At 36.1% G+C, this 20,686-nt stretch overlaps 1 protein-coding gene across 22 annotated transcripts in view; it reads right to left on the reverse strand.

Annotated features, from left to right (window-relative positions):
- The window catches only part of STRN3 (striatin 3), a 61,984-nt gene that overhangs the window by 40,463 nt on the left and 835 nt on the right, over window positions 1-20,686 (reverse strand). For 20 of the 22 annotated variants that reach the window (XM_086894480.1, XM_086894478.1, XM_086894479.1 and 17 more), the window contains one exon: window positions 2,025-2,128. In XM_086894480.1, coding sequence (XP_086750606.1) covers window positions 2,025-2,128 — 104 coding nt within the window. Of the gene's footprint in view, window positions 1-2,024; window positions 2,129-20,358; window positions 20,677-20,686 lie in introns of those variants that run through there. The other 2 variants (XM_086894482.1, XM_086894481.1) reach the window with 2 other exon arrangements.

The following is a 20,686-nucleotide window of genomic DNA, read 5'->3' on the forward strand; positions in this document are numbered from 1 at the left end:
TCACTCAGGGGCCAAGTTCGACAAGCAAGAAACCAACAGTATCATTCTTGGCTGATTTACTGGCAAGTCAGTACCTGCTTGCTTTCAATTACTCAATCCATCATACTTTCACAGTTAGATCCCCTCAAACTACTGGGCATTTGTAGCTTCCTCATTGCCTCCCACACATTCACCACTCAACTCAAGTTTCAATTCCCACTTGTAGCAATCTTCATGAGAATTATGGCTAGAACTTAAGCCAGGATCTTCCTCTTGAAAACTACTGCAGTGTTGGATTGCACCCAGTAGCCACAAGAACTAAAGCAAACAGTATGTTCCTGCTGTTATTCTTCTGCTGTACATGTTTACAAGTTTCTTATCCACCAGATGAATTTTAGAATTTCATGGAAAGACTATAAAGGCAGCTTCATTGCAGGAAAGGAATAAGGTTTCTCCAAAGCCATTCAGCTTCAAATTGTGCATCGTGTTATATGATGCCTTCATGCTCCAGGTGAAATTAAGTGCTTCTGATTTATCTCAATAAACAGACAATTCTCACTGCTTTATCATGTACATTTGCAAAAAGTCCCTCTGCAGTACACAGTTCATTACTGCCAAAAAAAGCAAAACCTATTCCTTCAACCTCAGAAAGTTACTTGCATGCAAGACACCTGCATTTGCCATAATAGCACATTATTTCTTTGATACGCTCAGGTATATCCTCTGATATACCCCAAGACCCTGCATACCTTTCATCTGCCTTGAACCCAGAGTGACTTGTACATTACCTGTAGGACATGACAATGCAACTTTTAATCATACACTGGCTGGAAACCTTGAGTTACTTTCCACTACAAGGACAGGGCTGCATGAAGTAATAGAGCCTTTCTGCCTATTACTTCACCAGAAAATGTATGATGTGCTTCACCAGAAAATGGCTTTCTGTATGAATATACACTGTCTTCTGAAGCACCTCTATACCGGACACCTCACAAAGAGGAATAAAGCCATCTTGCTAAAACATTAGGTTTTCATATGAAAACAACTGAAACTTATTTCTGTACTAGTCCCTTACTCATAATAGTGATCCATAATGTAAAATATATTTAGACATACTTACGCATAGACAACAAACTTAAAAATATCCAGGTGAAACCTCACTACATTTTGCAACAAAATTTTAAGTTTACACTGGGAGGAATGTTCCCCCAAAATCAAAATACACAAATAATAAAGGCCACATATTTTGTTGCCTGATTGTCAAGATGTTTCACCATTGGACTCAGCTACTTTTTAGAATCAAGATAAAACTAAAAATAAAAACTGAGTCCTCTATTGTAAGTATAGGCACTTGACAAGATTATTTCCCAAATGACTTTACAAAATTAACTACCAATTTTGGATAAATGAAATAACAAGGAAACAAAAGAACATGTAGGTTTGAAGGACATTAGCCTGTACAGACTGAATGGAATTTTAATCTTTTAAGCAGGAAATTAATGCTAAGGAAACACACCTAGTGAGGCTAAATATACAAGCATCTACCACATGAAAATAAACAACTTGAAAATTAAAAAAAAAAAAATTAAAGTATTTTGTTCCTTCACAAAATACAGTTTTCATCATGCAACACATACAACATAGTTGAAATGGATCAGGACAGCAGTATTTTTCATCCTTTCCAGTTCAATGCAACTGAAGCACAAATAAAGGTATAGTAATAAAGCATGAACCCTTTGGGTATGTTCATTCTTACTTAGGATACCATAACTCAAACCCAGGAAAGGGAAACTGTCCAATTTGTCTACTGAAGACACAAGTCCAAATATTTTGAACATTATGCAACTTTTTATTAAAGAAGACACTATGTTTTTTTAGAAAACACAAGGTGAACAACCTACCTGAAAGACAGTTTACTTAAAGTAAATCAGAATTATCTAATAAAGACAGTTGTGTAAAATACACTTGTAAATGTGAGGGAATTCATCTCAGTCTATTAAGTTTTTCAGGTCAGAAAAAAAAAACTAAACAATCTGTATACCTACCTTTCTTGTTTTAATGCATATTCTAACATTTTTATTCTTCTCACTAAATCTTTCTTCAAATTTTCTTGGCCCTTTCTTTCCCCTTGCAAAAATGCTATCCGAGCCTGAAAACACACAAAAAAAAGCAAAACATATTTTATTCCTTTCTGTACCCAAAATAAAGCAACAAATTCTGTCACATAAGAAAGAAAAGAAAAAGGAAGAAAGAAAAAGAAAAAAACCTGGTTTGCATAAATTATTTCAGCAACTTAGTAACAACAAAAGTAATTCTACACTAGACATTGAGTATTATCTTCTGTTCAAGACCAATAGGTATTAAAGTCTGTATAGTAACTCTACAAGAAGCCACAAACACCAATCATATGAAACATTTTGATATATGCACACACTTTTATCCTTACAGTATTGTTAGCATAAGTTCCATTATACATTTTGTTCCAAACCAAAAGCCATATTAAATTAGGTACACTGCAATTAGCAATTTTGCTTTTAATGCCACCATACTGAACAGATTAATAAATTATTACATAAATTCAAATACAGAATTTACAAATCCATTATACAGGAAACAACTTTTGTGGATTCACATTTTACTTACTACTTAAAGCACGTGAATGTTAGAATATCAAGGGACAAACTGGTTTAGTGTGCTGCTCTATATGATGAAAAATAATGATTTTTTTTTCAAAGCATCAGTCATACTACCCACTTAATTTAAAAAGAAGCAAGGAAGATCCCTACTTGCCTGCTAACCTAGTAGATGATCATAAATTCAGTATAACATAGAAGCCATCTCAACTACCGCAAAAAATTACAGTTGACAAATAAAGATAGTAACTTTGTTGAAGAAAAAAGTAGTCTCTTCACTACAAAGTGAAAGGACTTGTGTTTAACTTTTGCAAGACAAAATCCTAGGGAAGACAAGGGAATTAGCAGATGGGAATATAAAGTTTAAAATAGTTAATGACACTCGTGGATTGGATCATTACAGGAACATCATTACAAAAACTTATTCATCCTCTCTATGACTTTAAATTGACTGAAGTCATTGCATAGTCAATTCAGTACTAGATTCAATATAAAATTTCCTGGAAGAAGGATTTAGAATAAGGAAAGTAAAGTAGAGACCATGTTACTCTATTGAGCTCAAGAACACCACCAACCATTTCACTACTAAAGGAGGCATGGCGGGGGAGGGAGGAAGTGCTATAATCAGCACCTAATCTATCCGTGAAGATTTTTGTAAAGGGCGAGGTTGCACATTTTCATTACTCAGTGGCTACAGCCTGAAACAGTCTCACCAGGATGACAGCATTCTTGCATTGCTCCTTTCTTGAGCCTGAGTCATATCACCATGTAAGACTTCACACATCAGCCCTGATTTTAGCCACTCTGGCCTTCTGCTCAATGGTGAACCAAATTCAAATATGTTCCTTTACCTTGCATAAGCTCACTACAGATTCAATGAATTAAAATCCCTAGAGATTAAATAAAACCCTGAGAACAAGGCAGTTATGAGTATTTCAGTTAAAAGTCTGTCACAAAAGCACTCAAGTAACCACTGTCACTTGGTGGGAAACAATAAGGAACCAAAGTGTATGGTAAGAGAGGAGGGGCTGGGGAGGAAACAACACCAACTCAACACCAAAAAACCCCCAAAATACCCAAACAGACTGTACTGATTGCACAGATATGTAAAGATAAAAGGTAAAGAACAAGATCCAGAATCAGCAAACCCAACAAGCCATACTCAACTACAACTATGCTAGATTCTAAAAAACACTCCAAAAAATTACTCTAATAAAACAAAAGTTAACAGCCTTCTGCAGAAAACTACAATTACAATTTCCACTCCTCTAGTACCTAGGGCAGCACCTGACCAATTTCACAAGCCTAACATACTATCCCAATTTTCACTAGTCAATGCACAGCTGTTCCACAGCACACCCTAAAGAGTTACAAATGTGGTTTTTTTAAAAAACATGTTACCTGCACACATGAACAACAGCATACAACAAACATTTGGAAGTTACTGGCTGCCCACAGACTTCATCCACAAAAATAAACTCAGAACTACTTTTGTAGGTATCTAATGAGGGTTATGAAAGCTCCTATATCTTTTGACTTGAATGCATCTCTCAAGTCTTTCAAAAATTAAGGTCTTCTGTAAATGATGGGCTTCTCCCCTTTACTTTCCTTCCACTGGCCAGCACCTTTTTGTAACTGTTTGACAAAGCTGCAACTGTTGAGCCATATTTCAACCTCAGAGAGAAAAACAATGTAACTGTAACCTACACAGACTGAGGTATTTGCTGCCTAAATGCTCGCAGCCAAACTTCTTCCTCATGGAAATGCTTCTAGAGTATTTGGCCACATAGAATCAAGTCTCCATACTTAAAAGGTATTGCCTAGATATCATACTTTTCAACCAAACAATTTAATGAGCTAGATGATCTTGAGAATTAATATACTACAGAATAATGGTATAAAACTAAAATTTTAAAAAATGTAATAAGACCCCCAAAATTTGCTTTATAAAAATACCTTGAAAACACTTTTATATACAATAGTATTTATAACAATCTTTAAAGAGTCCAATAGGTTGAACAGAAAGGTTACCACACAATACACTTTCCAGTTAAGGCTCTGACATTTTTTGTCAATATTATCAGACTTCTTTCAGAATTGCTTTCTGTAATTGTTTGTATACATGTTTGACTGATTTTGGGATTTATTAGTTTTTCTCAATTTAACCATCACATGATTAAAACACAACAGAAGGTAGCTGTGCAGAAGAGCTCAATCTTTAGAACCACAAAAAATCAATCTTAGACTTGAGGAATACTTAGTCATTGAGACCTTCAATACAAAACCAAGAATCAGATCACTGAAAATCAGCTCTCTAAATTAATCAGCTTGCTTCCTTCAGTCTTCAACTGAGAACTGACAGGTGTCAAAAATACCCCCTGAATACACTGCATGACCATGAGCCCTATGAATTAACACACCTTTCTTGAAAAGCGGTAAATCTCAGAGTAGATGAAAACACAAAGTAAACGGATTCCATACACAAAGACAAATGCTCAAAAAAATCTCTCTACATAATACCACTTTCACAATTCTTACACATTAATTTCCCTTGAAACAGTTCTCAGGATAGATTTGATGCAACTTTTAAGTATACTAATGACTTCAGACTGTGTAGCACAAAAACTGGGAAACAAAGTGGCACACAATTTGTACTCACTTTTCCACCCCACACTCCACCCTCCCCAGTTACAAATTAGTTTAAGATAGCGGAAAGAATTCTCTTTTAAGTCCTCAGGTTGATACCAAGAGGAACAATTCTCCTCCTTCTCATATTTCCATTTCTTCTACTGTGCTGACTTTGCTGACACACATCAAGCCTACTGAGAAAATAATTCTATTTATTTTTCACTTGGTTCTTGGAATTACATCAGTTTCCTGATCCTACTCTGCCTGTAAAGCTATGGGAGTAATGCAGGCTGGAACAAGGGATGCAAACAGGATACTGAAGTAACAACCCCTTTCAGTGACAACATTGTCTTAGATCAGCCTAAAGTGACCATGATATCATAACCTGCATGTCTAAGACTCAAGGGTTTTAAAAAACATGAGCAGAGAGACTAAGAAAGCCAAATACAATACAAGTATTAACTCTTCTGAATTGAAAATTCAGGCATTTTTTAAAATGTATTAGCAAGAACATTTCTTAAGGGGGAGAAAAACACATTCTTTTATAAAGCATGTAATAGTTCTCTAAAATTATGGCTCATGGCTTTAAAAAATCCAGCTGGATTTAATTGTGCACAGAATCTGTCAAAACAGTTTTCAACACTGCTAAGGACTGTACTTCCAATTCTTCAAAGCCTAGCCAAGGCTTCCATTTTCAGGGCAGGTTCCTTCTCTTCTACCAGCCTGTAAATGTTTGTATTTTCAGTATTTTCTGAAGCCTTGAGAGGTACTATGTCTCTACAAAACTGACATTTAAATAACTCTGGGCTTCCTCTACACCTTGGCCCTCAGCTGCAAGTAAAAGTACCACCACACCAACTTGCTCAGCTTTATTATGAAAGTGAATTCAGGGAGCTTTGAGAAGTAGTTAGGGTGACACACACTTTGTATTTGTGCAAGGATGCATTAAATAATGCCTGAAACTAGGCAAGACAGAATTCAAGGATAAAAAGATTTAGTGAATAGCTACTTGAACAGTATGGAGCCTAGGACAAAGAATTGTCTGGGGTTAAAAAACTACAGAATGCACATAAAGAAAGGAACAAATAAAAATTCTAGCATGTAATATTCTACATTTTGTAAACTTAGTATTGTTTTAATAGCATGTTGCATTTCAGACATATGCATTTTGTAGTTGAAAGAGGTTTTGTCTTTTAAATAGGAAGTCTGACCATACTCAAAACAGTCAACAGTCTTCCACTGAAACTCTAGGATCTCAAACAAGAAAGTTCCCCTTAAATTATAAGAATAATTAAAATCACTTATTTCACTGATACTCAGCATCCCTAGTATGCAATTATACTGTTTGATGAACACTGATGAATACTGTATATCAACCATTTGGAAACTCATTATCAGAAGTTAAATAAAGAAGTTTCTTGGGGAAAAAAAGGAGGAATTTTTTCCCCCCTTATTTTGAAAGAAACTCCTAAAACTTCAGAATTATTCCCTACACTTCATACAGCACCAACCATGGCAGAATTCACATTAAAATTGCATTTTATTGCTTTAACTGCTCAGAAGAGCCTGACAAACTTCATATTGATCAAACATATTTATCTTAGTCATTGAGGTAAAAAGAGGGAAGTTATTACAGCTTTTTGGGAAGGTAAAATTGCATATATAACCTAAAGGCTATATAATAGGATATCCATACAGGATTTGATAGTCTTATTTTATTAATAAATTCTGACATGCAGTATTTTAAGTACTTGTTCAGCATCTCAAACCTAGTGAAATGTATTAAAGGGAAAAAGAAGCATGAAAGAAACCTGGATGGTAAAGCATGGAAGACAGATGGAAAGCTTTCTCTTCCACTGTTGAAACACTAATACTCCTGGTACAATTCAAACAATCAAATTCTAATGAGTTTACCAATACAGGACCACACTCAGAAACTATTTTCTTTCCCTTTTAGTTCTAAACATCATTAGCTCTTAGTCTCTATAAATTTCTTTTGAAAAATCTCAACTATATGTAAAGTAATGCCAGCTATGCACTGCTTCTCTTTTATTTTTCTAAAGTCCATTAAGACTTCTAGAAGGAAGGCAGGAAAGGCCATCAGTAATTCTGAAAGAAGTGGAACACACTGAAACTACACAGTGCACACATTAAGCATATCCTTATCCTAGCAGAGTATGTCACAAACCTCAAAACAACAGGAACATTTCATCACACAGTAACACTAATCTAATCTTGATTTTTAGATATTTATTATACTGAAGGTGAAGGAGAATGGTTTTGGAAAACTAAAAAATATTGAGGTGGATACTTGACTCCTATCAGTCATTTAAGAATGAACACACCTGTGGCAGCTATCAGTGTTACAGATGGAATTTCCAAAAGAGAAACTGAATGTAAGAGAAGCCTTCACCTTCAGTTTACAACAAATACAGTTTGAAACTTCAGCTCCTTCAGAACAACTAAATGTATGAGTTTTAGTGCGTTCTTACAGATCTGGTTATGTTTAATCCTTAAACTGGCAACTGAGGACTAAAAGAAGAGATCTTGACTACTATAAATAAATAAATTTTTTAAAAAATCTTTATTTTGTAAATTAAAGTCTTGAAATTCTGTCTAGTAAGTTGCACAGTACAATAGATGTCACTGGTAACATCAGGATCATACACACTTCAAAGACATATCACTTTCAAAGACCCTGTAGACTTGGAAGACAAAAAATATGGAAACAACATCTCATATATTAACAGAAAATCTTCATATATTCAATAAGCTCAGGTTAAAGATGGCGGGGGGGGGGGGGGGGGGCGAAAGAGATTTTAACAACTAGTTAAAATGCACCAGTGTGCATTTGAACAGTATTTACAAATAAAGTGTGCATTTGAACAGTATTTACAAATAAAGAAGATAAATTTCTGTACAACCTTATGAACAGTCAATTAAACATGTGGATATTTAATTACTACACTTAGAGCAGAAAAGCTAAGATGTTTCCTGAAGGCTATTTCCTGATTTTTACAGATCTTTTCCATTTCAGTTGCTGATCATTTCTCACTCCCAAATTTATACTTTTTTCAAAGACTCAAGTGATCAGTTTCTGAGAGCTTATTAAAAGCAAATTCTAACCACTAGAAAAGTGACATACTGGAACAACTTTTGGACAAGAGAAGCAGAAATAAGAAACCCAGCTAGCTCTAAGGAGGTTAATGACACAGCTGACATATAAGAGGATTTACTCATCCCTAAGTCCCCATCAGTCCTGCAGTGGGTATGGGAAAGACCAGGCTTGCAAAACTTTCTCCTTTCCTTAACCTGTCCTTCCTCTTTCCAACTCGCACCACATCAGCCACATTCAAAGGTTTGCCTTTTCACTACAGGGCCAAGTACTGTCAAGTTTAATCAGCTTCTTAGACCAACTTAGAGAAAATCCAGTCCTCAACTCCATCCTCTTCTGTGCTAGGGTCAAACTTCTACATTAAAACTTACATTCAGCATACAACTGCCTTCCTTCTGTCACTCTTTCTCAGAATTTTTTCACTGAATCATTTTTTTCCCTAGGATTTTTACAGCCACTCTCTTAGCCAAAATGCTATTTAGAACAATACAGTAAGAAAACTCATACAATTCATAATTGTGTTTTTAAAGTCTAATAATGACATCTAATGATGTTCTTTAAACATCGTAGTTTGTAAACAAATTCCCAGAGACACTCCTTCTGAAAAGCAAGCTCCTGCCTTAGGAATGTGTAAGGGAACTTTCATCCTCCTGAAAGCACATTCTACTCTGTAACACTCAATTGTAACATTAGCTTCAGGAAAAGTGAAAATAATCTGGTGATTATCCTCAACAGACTGAGAAAGAACTACCAAAATGCTCCATGCCACAATGTCAGAATATCGGTCACTGTCCCTATAAACCAGCTCTCTTTCTCCCCACAATCAGATATCAGACCCAAGATCCAGCAAATTTTATCTGAAGGCCATTAAACAGGCATTATTTCTTTATTCAACTGACAGTTAACAGGAATGCTTGGAGCCACCGCATTACCTAAGTAGACACAAATGCTCATTTTGACTTCAAAAAATGTTTACTCATTTTTATCTCCAAGTTTTATTCACCACTATCAATATAATACTGAGGAGACTATAATTCTACTGAGGAATTACAATCTTTCCATTCAAATATCAAATGCCATCATGCAAGATAATCAAACAGCCAAGTAAAACATAAGCAGCAAAAGTAATTCTTACTAGTTATAAACACTATTCTATGAAGGGTCTGAACATCATATTTCACCTGCATTTCTTAAGCAGGTTGAGTAATCCATGAAACATGTCTGAAAGCAAGCTCGAAAGACTTTAAGGGGGTCATGTTCCTAATAATAATTTAAGAAAGCTCTGCAAACAAACACAAATTAAACTAATTCTCTTTACAATTCAGACTGACAATATAAGTATCCTTCCTCAAAGAGCTTCCTGAAGTTCAAGTCACAAGTAAAACTAATAATCCTGAATCTATTTTCTTAACAGACTTCCTATGGAATTTTCATTTGTTTCACATCAGTTTTTCCAATAAATAAAATAACAATAAAAGTGTTTCTTTTTTTACAGAAAAAAAAGTTTATACAAGGTGTTAGGTGATCACTCATCCAATGATATGTTTATCCAGCTGTGTGCTAGACACTTTGTCCAGAAAGATCCTGTGAGAGACAGTATCAAAAACTTAACTGAAATCCAAAAGGATTACATCAACTGGCTGCCCTTGCTCAACAAGGTGGGTTGCTCAGTCACAGAAGGAAATCAAGTTTGATGATAAGCAGGACTTTCCTCTCATGAAGTCATGCTAGCTGTGACCAGTGACTCTATTGTCTTTCAGGTATTTTTCAATGGCTCCCAGAATAATCCTCTCCATGATTTTGCCAGTCACTGAAAAGAGACTGACAGGCCTGTTGTGACCAGGGTCATCCTTGAAAACTGGGATGTTAGCTTCCAGTCAATTGGCACATCTCCAGATGTCAGCCAAAAATCTTCCACAAACGAAAAGAAATTCTTAGTGGACTACCATGTGGTAAGAAATTATTGTAGGTTTGCACTTTTAAAATCCATTAAGTTATGGTATTTTCCAAATGTCCGTGCTGGAAAAAAACCCACAACACAGCTTCAACACCAATGACAAAAGCTGATTACTGCCATAAACATCAGCTATAAGTATTCCTTCCATCAATTAACAAGACTGTATACAGCATTTCCTACATAAATTTTCTATTTTTAAATGTTTTGTATATTATTCTAGTATGAACTGCTTAAGAGATGCAAAGCTTGCCAGCAATACCTTCTCTGCAGAAAAACTAATGAAAACAGACACAGACAAGCTTGTGGACAAGTGTAAATCAAGTCACCAGGTTCAACAACCAATGGCAAAATACTCTGTAACCACAGATTACAGAGTAATCTGTACTCTGTAACAGTACAGAGTTTGAAACTCTGTGTAAACGCTGTGTAAACAGCATTTCAAACACTTGAAAAATACTCTTGGCCATCACAGGCCACGACACCACACTGCAGCATGTATTCTGAAAATATTTAGCATCATCCCTGATGTCATTTATTAATGACATGTTCTACATAAAGTAATGCTAAAATAATGCCCAAAGAAATTTCACTTAACTTTGAAGTCTCTAAAGTAGTCGTCTGTCCAGATCCAAGCTCTCATATTTAAACATGCAACAATAATCAGAGATTCAAAAGAAACTGTTGAACATGCTTTTATCTTCTCTCTATATTAGTGAAATATAGAGAATAAGGGTGCTCAAGATAGGTCTGCAATTTTCACATAATGCTGTGGAATAGTGCCAACTTACAGCACAAATTGATTGCAAAAACCAGATTGAATTGCAATGGAATCAGAACAAGTGAAAGGAAAATTCTTCAAGAAAGGTCAGGATTACTTTGCAAAATTGTTGAGACTTAGAATTTACACTGCAAAGGTTCTTGTACATTTTCTTCTACCTTTAATTTTTCAAGAACAGCTTCTAACCCTGGACAGGCATATTCAACAAGCCAACAACAAACTACTGAACTACTTGTACTCTGATACTTGCTATTGATTACCTGTTGAGGTCTCTGCTTTAGTTATTAAACAAAAAGGTCATTGCCTGTCTTAGTAGATGCTAGCTATGTTGACTACGTTCCATCTATTACAGTAGAGATAGCACTGGTTTTCTTCTTGTACAACACAGCCATTCTTAAGAGCCCCTTACTGAGAACCAAGAAATCCCTTAGTCCCCTCAGTTCCAAGGATCCAGTCCTTCATTTAAGTCCGATGCCTTAAGAAAAAGCATGGGAAGAACATACAAGCTTAACAGCAGTAGATAAGACTACAGAGTAATAGATAGCTACTTGTGAATTAATTTCCATTTCCTCTGTGTCTCCATGCAGGAAAGATTCATAAATTTTCACTGTATAAAAATTATTTCAGTATGTTTTACACTTGTTGCCTGATTATTTTTCTGTCTATTGTACCAGAACAAAAAACAAGAACTCCAAAAAACAAAACATCAAAACAAAACAAAACCACCTCCAAAAATATCCACACAAAGAAATGAAGAAACAAGAAGAGCAGTTGCTCAGCTTCACACACATATCTATCACACTATTTACACACTCTCACTAGGGTTTATTTTTTAAGTTGATGTTCCAGTCCACTGTGTCAAACCCCTTAATGAAAAAATTTTCTACTGTAAATTAAAAAAAAACTCTGAACAAGTCTAAAACCCAGTGAGGCACCTAATAAGGCTACCTCTAAGACTGCTTTTTGATTTAGCAAGAAAACTGAATTCTAAAAGGATCAGTCTTCAAGATGTTATTTCCAGACCTCAAAATGGTTTTATGTCAAATATTCAGCATTATTTTTAAAACCGTTACTAAACAATGGGACATTATATTGCAATGTTTATTCTGCCAGTTCTGCACAGATCACAAGACAGAGATCACTTCCCAATTTCTGTATTTATAACTGCCTTACAGCACTTATAAAGCAAACAATCACTCAGAGGTTCTATTAATTTCTTTTAGCAGGAAATTGACAGAAGTCATGGAAGACAACAACTCAGCATGACTATTTCAGACAAGTTCATTCTCAGTTGCAGTTGCTCATTCTGTCATTATCATCTCTATTTTCTGTGTTCCTCCTAAATGCATGAATCTTGCAAATAACATCTCTGAAACAAAACCCAAAAGTAGCTACACACCTTGGACCATTGCTATTTAAAAAGATTCACACAGTCTTTTAAAGAGCTTGACATTTTTGGGAATACATTTTGCTAGTAAAAGAAATTTCTTTCCAATAAAGTCACAACTACAACAAATAAGACTATATATATACATCAAAAGTCAGTATTTGAATATAGTAAAATTTAAAATATCTTTACTATTAGCAGCACTATATTGGCACATTATTGCATTAACATGAAGAAGCTACTTTTGACAAAGTGCCACATTTGGAGCTTTGTTAGATACTAAATAGAAATTAGAACGTTAAGCTCATTCTCTTTACTATTATTAGTATTTGTAGTACAAGAGCACACAAACAAGAGTGAAGTTGTACACTTTGCAGTGTGGCAGGCTCTTATGATCACTATAGAGCTTGAAAGGGAAGGGAGGAACTGCAGTGTGGCAAATATCCTCAAGAATGTACCCTTCCTCTCCAAAATCAGAAGTCCCTATTTCTTATTTGGGAATAAAGACAAAAGCATAACCCACAGCAGACTGAGAACACACTGAGCTGAACTGACCTAGGCTGCTCTAGTGATGAGCACTCACATCAGTGCTCATCAGCTGCATGTCAGTAGCACACACTCCTAAGGGACCACAGAAAGCAACAGCTAGTAAAGTCTCTGAATGTAGGAAGCCATACATATAAAAAGTTATATATTAATATATATAAAATAATAGAATCTTAAGAGTATACAGAGCTTTGCATTAAGGCAATGGCAATACTGACAATAACTAAATTGAATATAATAAAGTTAATGGAAATTAAGTTATGGAAGAGTAAGACAGTTGAAATAGAAGTATAAAATCTAGTATTTTCAGTGAGGCATGATGGAAAGTTGACAAGGAGCAGGTATTTTGCACCTCCTAAATGTTAATCTGGTTTCCTTGCACAGAAAATCACCAGTACTGTCTAATTTACACCACTTCACCAGGGAGTTAACAGAGACAGTAGTCCTGCCTTCTACCAATACAAATGTACTAACCTCGTCTGAAGATATGAAACAGAATAGGTGTTATAAAATTTGTAAACCTATTTAAATGCTCTGCTTAAACTTCCTTCTGAGACTTCTGTTTGCCAAAGCAGGATCTTTTCTTTGCCCAGGGACTCAAGGTGTATTGCAGGATTCTGTTCCAGCACCCTAGGGTCTCATCCTCAAAGAACGCAAACCACCACAGTTTCAAGTTAAATATTGCAGTCAAGCATTCACCAGCTTCTTATGGTGGTCACTGGCATAAAGTCAAGGGACTTTCTTTGGGCTTTTTTCTTCTAGGAGGAGTACTAAAGGATCATCAGCCTCAAATTTGGTAGGAGTTAAAGAGTGACCATATTTTGGGTGAAAAGAAAACAAGATGAACAACTGGAAGAAATTTTAGGGCAATCAACCCATTAAAAAAATATATATATATATATATATATGTATATATATATATATAAAATCAGACAGATCTTTAGGCACCTGAACTTACTGAAGTTTATTCTCTGTTTCAGGATAATTTCAATCAGCATTCAGAGAAGTACTTTTTTTCAGAATGTTACAGCCAACACATGCAGGATTTTTGCAGGCACAGTAAATAAACGTAGGAATGCACTTCATCTCTCATTAAGTGGAATTTGTTCTGGAATCATAAAAAGGTATTTTTACCTTTAACTGCCAGCAACAGGCTGTCTCTACTCAGGCATTTTTATAAAGATACTATAGTGGATACTGTAGAAAACACTGTAGGACAACCTAGACTACTGAAATTCATGCTGTACCTTCAGGACTGGTCCTGAAGAACAGCCAGCTTCATAACTGGCTCCTAATACCTGTTCAAGTTGCACTGATGACAGCAGAAGATATCATTAAACTAAGTATCCTGCTCAGCATGGCTTAGGATAATTCAAGAACAGTCTGAGTGACAAAAAGTAACCATCAGACAGGTAAACAGAGCTCTTGCAAGTCATACATTTGTCCTGAAGATACATCAAATCACTGGAGGATCCAACTTCCCTGGCCACTTTCTTCATCAGTTAGGAAAAACAAATCTATTATCACTTTCTCCCAATTTCTTAAATGGCAAGATGGATCAAGAACACCCACTATTACCTCAAAACCTATTTTCAGCATGAAATATATAATTATACCCACAGATACTTCAACCCTGACAAAAAATTCCTCGAAATGAGATTTCCCAAAGAGCTATTAAATATGCATAGGTATAACTGCAATGAAACTAAGAAGTAAAATGCATGCCCAGTGTTTAAAAAAAGAAGTAATTCTTCGCCAGGAAGTGTTATATAACTTATCTGCCACACACTTCTACATGTGCCTAAAAGAAAACCTCACCAGAGGAACTATTATAAAATGACAGCTCTGTGCACTGATTCTAAGTAAAAGTATTATTATTTGGATTTATTTTTAATATATTTGAATTTTTTAATTTCTGAAAAGGCAATTACTACACAATAAAAACCACTTTTATATCAGGTGGTACCAGAAGGGAATTATTTAGAAACAATATTCCAGAAAAAAGTTACACAACTACTACACTGATGAGTATCCAATACATAAACCTCATAGCTATCCAGGTATTTCCTGTTCCTGTTTTGATATGGAGCTTAATGTAACTCCATGTCCTGCACTCTTATTGTTTTGCCTCCATGAGGCGAATACTACAAGGAAATTTTACAGAAATGTTCAAGATCTAAATCAAAAATAAAATTGGAAGAATGAGGTTATCCATACACTAAAAGGAAGCATCTCTGCACACTTTATTTGGAAGTCTTGCCAAGAAGCCTAAGAAGAATGGCAAGATTTACCCAGACACACAGAACAGACTTCAGGGAACAGGCACCTGAAGTTTTACCAGAAGTGATGTGCCTGTTAATGCAGTTAACTAAACAGCTATGGAAGGCACAGCAGGGAAACCCTTGATTATGTCTAATTGCCCTTTACCCAAAATACACATAACTCTCAATTCAGCGCTTTAAGCTTAAAAGGGACTTAACACTAAAAAATATGTAGCTGTTTTCACCATTACCATAGAAAAATAATTAATGAACAGCAGCTTCTGGGTTTTAACTTCTTACATGTATGTTATTTTATACAGAAAAAAATCATTATAAAAAAGGTATTAAATATTCAAGTATTTTATTATGTGAATAAACGTTAGTTATTTGGATCACAATGTACTTCTGCATCCCTGCTACAGCAAGCACCTGAACAGTTTGCACAAAAAGTTAGACAGTTCAGATGCACACAGTACCCACACACCTTGTAGCATTTACAACTATCACAAATAAGAATGCTGACCAACTTTTTACAACCTACTTAACTTTATTTTCAGTCAGTGTTGCTCAAGTAACCCTTGGGGTTTTTTAAGGACTGATTTAGATTTAGTTAAGCTAATTTCATAATAAATACAGAGATTCACCTGTAAGATCAAATAAAATGGCAGTTTATCAATTAATCATATTTCCAACTTCAACTATGTAGAATGCAATTGATACACAATCATGTGGTAAAAATACACTGTGCATTTCACAACAGCAGCATCTGAATTTCCTGCCTCAACTCTGTATATCACAATTAATACCCCTGGTATCAATCAGGGTTTGTTTTTTAAGGAAAACAGTATTGAGACAGCATCAAAATGGCACTAAATCATCATCAAACAATCAAAGCATTTTCCTGCCCATGGCAGAGAAGTTAGAACTATATGATCTTTAAGGTTCCTTCAAGTTCAAGCTGTTACATGACTCCATTTCAAAGCTACCTCATTGGTCAAAAGAATGTAAGGACAGCTTGCCTGGTCAGACCAATAGACCACCAACCTTAGTGTGCCACTTGTAACCACAGGCTAACAGACAGTTCCACAGGATAAGCATAAAAACAAAATAAAAAACCTCACAAAACGTTTCAAATATCAAAAAACTTGTAAACCAAAAAGCCAGTATCTTTGAATTTAGACGCCCACAGGAAAATTTCTTCCATGAACTTATCCAAACACTTTCTGACCCAAGAAAATGTTAGGATTTACAACAGTCCCCTGCACAAAATGCCACTAATTCCTGAAAAGCCAGGAGTTTTTTTAAATACTTATTTTTACTGTATGCTCTCCAGTTGCTGAGACCCAGATTGTGGCCCACAAATTAACGACAATTCTACAACCCTCATAACCACTTGCAATCTATCATCAAAACAAATTATTTGCAAGCCAAAAGCAAGGCAAAGTCTGTTATGAAAAGGATTAATTGTTCCTCCAAATTTAAGAGAGAAACATTCCCAACATTATCTCCATCCCCCCTTCAAACCTGCAACAAACTAAAACAAGGAACATACAGAAAAGTATTTCAGCAAATGATTCTTGCTACACTTTGGAAATGCTGAAGTACAGCATGACTGTATATATACTCTGAGCATGGTCTCATTTTGTTCACACTTTTGAACACTTTTACATATGTTATCTGAAGATACATTTCTTTTTTAAAGGGCATCCTATATAAAATTCCTTCAAGTCTGCTTTGTTGTCCCCAGAAAAAAGGGAAGCAGGGAAGCATGCAACTGAAATTTGAAATCTATGGATTTTGGTGGTTTTGGATTTTTTAACACCTAAATAAAGAATATTAGAAAATATGCTTTCATGTCTATGAATATTTGGGGGAAAAAACATTTGTAAAATAAGATAATCTAGAAAGTTCAGTTGAGCACCACCAAAGATGTCATTTTTAGGACAGAAAATGTATTACCAGTCATAATAATCTTTATGCACACCTAAGATACTTTAGAGGCTGTATAATGTTTAAACCAAAATTGGATATCTTTTGTTCTGAGTGATTATGTTTCTTGATTACTCCTTCTATTGATTAAAGCATTTGGAAGTAGCATCTACTGGCAATTCTCTCCTAACATATTCTTGTGTGATTCTGAAGTATCAGAGAATATTCAATTTGGTCTTCATCTAGTTCAGAAAACCTGCACAATTGAGGCTTTTACTCCAGACAAGCATTATCAGCCTGCAAGACCCATTAGAAAGTCGATCTCTCAAATTTCCCCGCAAAGTTACAAGCTTTCCTATGATACTCTTTTTTTGACACAACTTTATCCTCCTTAAGAGTTTCTGTGTATCTCTACAGTGTCTGCCCATCCAAGTTTCTTTTAGGATACTATGGAGCCACTTACCACCTTGAACAAACAGCTATTTCTAACAAAAATGTAACTTTTAATATGGACTTACTGTAACTCCTCTAAAATGCATACATGTCATAGAAAAGACCATTTATCTCAGCATAACAGCTGGTCATTATTGACCAACATCAAGGTCATTAGATTGGCAGATCAAAGTTACATTGCTACAGTGAAAATCTTTTAGTTCACTAAACAGCGAACAGACCCTGGCCATTACTTGCAGTGAACTATCTATGCAAGGCCAGACAGCTTATTTTCAACACAGCAACCAGCCACTGCATCAGCCAGTATTACAACTGAAAGAAGTGCACAAGGAAAGAAGTTGCACTATTTTTCAAGTACTACGCTCCTGATATTTAACATTTCTGTACTTGATGCTGGTTTGCATACACAGATTTGTCTAACGATTATGCTGCTTCGCTTCTGCACACAAGCATAACAGCATGCACCTGAAGAGTTGGAAAGACAGCATAGAACTATAAACATTTTAGATTCAAAGTCTTGAGTAAATGTAGATCCAAGTCTACCAGTACAAAACTTCAGATCCAAAAGGCTTAAGACCCTCTGTCAGTCGTTACAGCCATGCCATAAACCCCAACCCAATGAAGTAACATGTGCTTTATTTATAAAAACATGTCCCATGGGCAGAACAACGACAAAAAAAATAATTACAAGAACACAGAAAGAATGAACTGTTACTGCAGATCCTCTCTCCCTTCACCATCTACGTAAAGAGCACTCCTACTAGGGATGCCAATTCCTCCACTCATTTGAACCACACAGATAAAAAAAAAAAAAAAGGTGGATGGATAAACCACACAGGAGGCCCATTAATTGATACCACAGATAAGAAAGTATATTCTTCTTTGGAATAATAAATTCTTCGATTCAGAACACATAAATAAAATCACACATATTACAAAGTCATTTAGTTTTCTGCACACTTTTTGTAAAGCATTGTTAGCTAAGTTATAAAGAACTTGCAATTGCAAGCACTGAGAAGCAATGTTTATGGAGTTTACTGTCATCTTGAAAGAATGAAGAAATAAGAATGAAATTACCTGCTCCAGGAGATCTGCAGCTAAATAAATCCACTTCCATATAAATTATCTACTGTCATGCTATGGAATTACTGTTTTCCTTTCAACCCAGGAGGCCTCAATCATCAAAAGACTCACACTTGTACCTAACATCATGATTAACACTCTCATTAGCTTCAATGGACAAAACTGTTGTTTGGGGTCCAAACGATTCCAGTTTTACTGGCCACAAACCATCCTGTGACTTCACAACTTAAGTCGTAAAACAAACATAAAACCGCACAGACCTAGTAAACATCTAGCTTCAAAAAATATTCACATTCCTGTATTGTATAGGCTGAAACCTAAAATCCAAAGGAAACTTCTCCCCTGCTGCTGCCCTGGGATTCCGAAGTTATTAAAAAACCAACTAAAAACATCCTCAAGTGTAGGCACTGTGCAGCAACTCTGCTGTCTCAGTCCCATGACACTGGCACACATGTGAATCAACACATACATAATCAGGGTCAGAACTGCTACTGTACCTCCACAAACACTCAAAAGAAATGGTATGGCCGTGGACAACAAACAGCAATCACAACCAAAAAGCAGCAGAGTTTGCTAGAGTGCATCAGGGAGTCTAGAGGCCACGTGAGTTCAGAGAAGCACTTTATCGGTCAGACAAAACTTTCCAAGTCTCCAGCCTACTCTTCATGTTAGGGTACAGCAGTACCTCTTTTTAAATTAACAAGCCCATGCCTAAACCAAATATTTCAAGGTGGTTTTGTCTGATAATGAATAGCACTAAGCAACTTATTTATAAACATAATGCTTTATCACTAGGATGCTAGAGAAAACAGGACAAATAGCAATTGCTCTCCCCTATAAACATCCACCCACGTTCATCACAGATTTTAAATCCAACCATTTCACGAAGTTTAAAATGGTAAGACTAGCAATAAGTGAAAGAAGCAGTAAAACCTCTTCAACTGTTTCCCTTGGTGGTTTTGGAGTTATTTTAATTCTTTCTTAATTGTAGTTGTAACAAAAATAGTGCAAATTACATGCTTATTATACAGCTGAGAAGCTCCTAAAGAATTGCCCAGGCTCAGGTATGCATCTTGGTTTTGAAATCCGAAAGTAAGTGCCTTGGAAATGTCAGCTGCTGCTGCAGTGCAATTTGACGGGATGCTACTTCAACATTCACTCAGTACAAAAATCACCAAAAAATTATCTGGAAGCAATAGTCTGCTAACATTTTTTTTTACATTTTTATTACATTTCTGTCCTATAAAAAGATAATGGCCGTTGTGTGGATATCTCACATTCACTGGATTTTGTAACCTGTTCGTAAACTGGTAATAGTCTACTTGAAAAAATAATTAGTAAAATTACCCTATTACTAAAAGCAAATATTAGTGGCAAGAAATGTATATTGCAACTCCAACATTTGCTCTCTATCCTGAAAAGTTGTTAAATTTCCGTTCCCCAGACTAAGCTGGTATTTTTTTGTATACTGAAATGACCACGCCGCAGACTTATCGATTCCTCACTCTTCTTCGATGTGAAATCTCCAAAGAAGCAAGTCCGAAAGGGAGAACAGATTCAACCTGGCTCAAATTGCACGCCTGGCTAAATATTTTTAGTTACGATTTACCTGAACTCCTTTTCCTCGTCCTGCCCTTGCTAGGGAGGCAGGCACTCCTGCCGCCTCCTGACTCCCTCTTTTCCCTCCAAAGTCAGAGCTCGCTGAGCTGCACGGAGGTGTCAGTCCTCCCTCCCTCCCAGGCCCGGTGGCTCTTGCTGTCGGTAGCCCGCACGGGGCCGAGGAGCCCCGGAGTCATTGTGCTGCCAGAGCCGACCGCAGCTGTCAAGGCGTAGCGCAGCTCGCCCCGCCGCCGGGGAGGAGGGCGAGAGGGAGGGTCACAGCCCCGCGCCGCGGCAGCGCCCGCCCGCCCTTCCCCGGCCGCGCTCCGGGCCCCGCG

The sequence above is a fragment of the Cyanistes caeruleus genome, chromosome 6 (assembly GCF_971803275.1).
Source record: "Cyanistes caeruleus chromosome 6, bCyaCae1.hap1.1, whole genome shotgun sequence".
NCBI lineage: Eukaryota > Metazoa > Chordata > Aves > Passeriformes > Paridae > Cyanistes > Cyanistes caeruleus.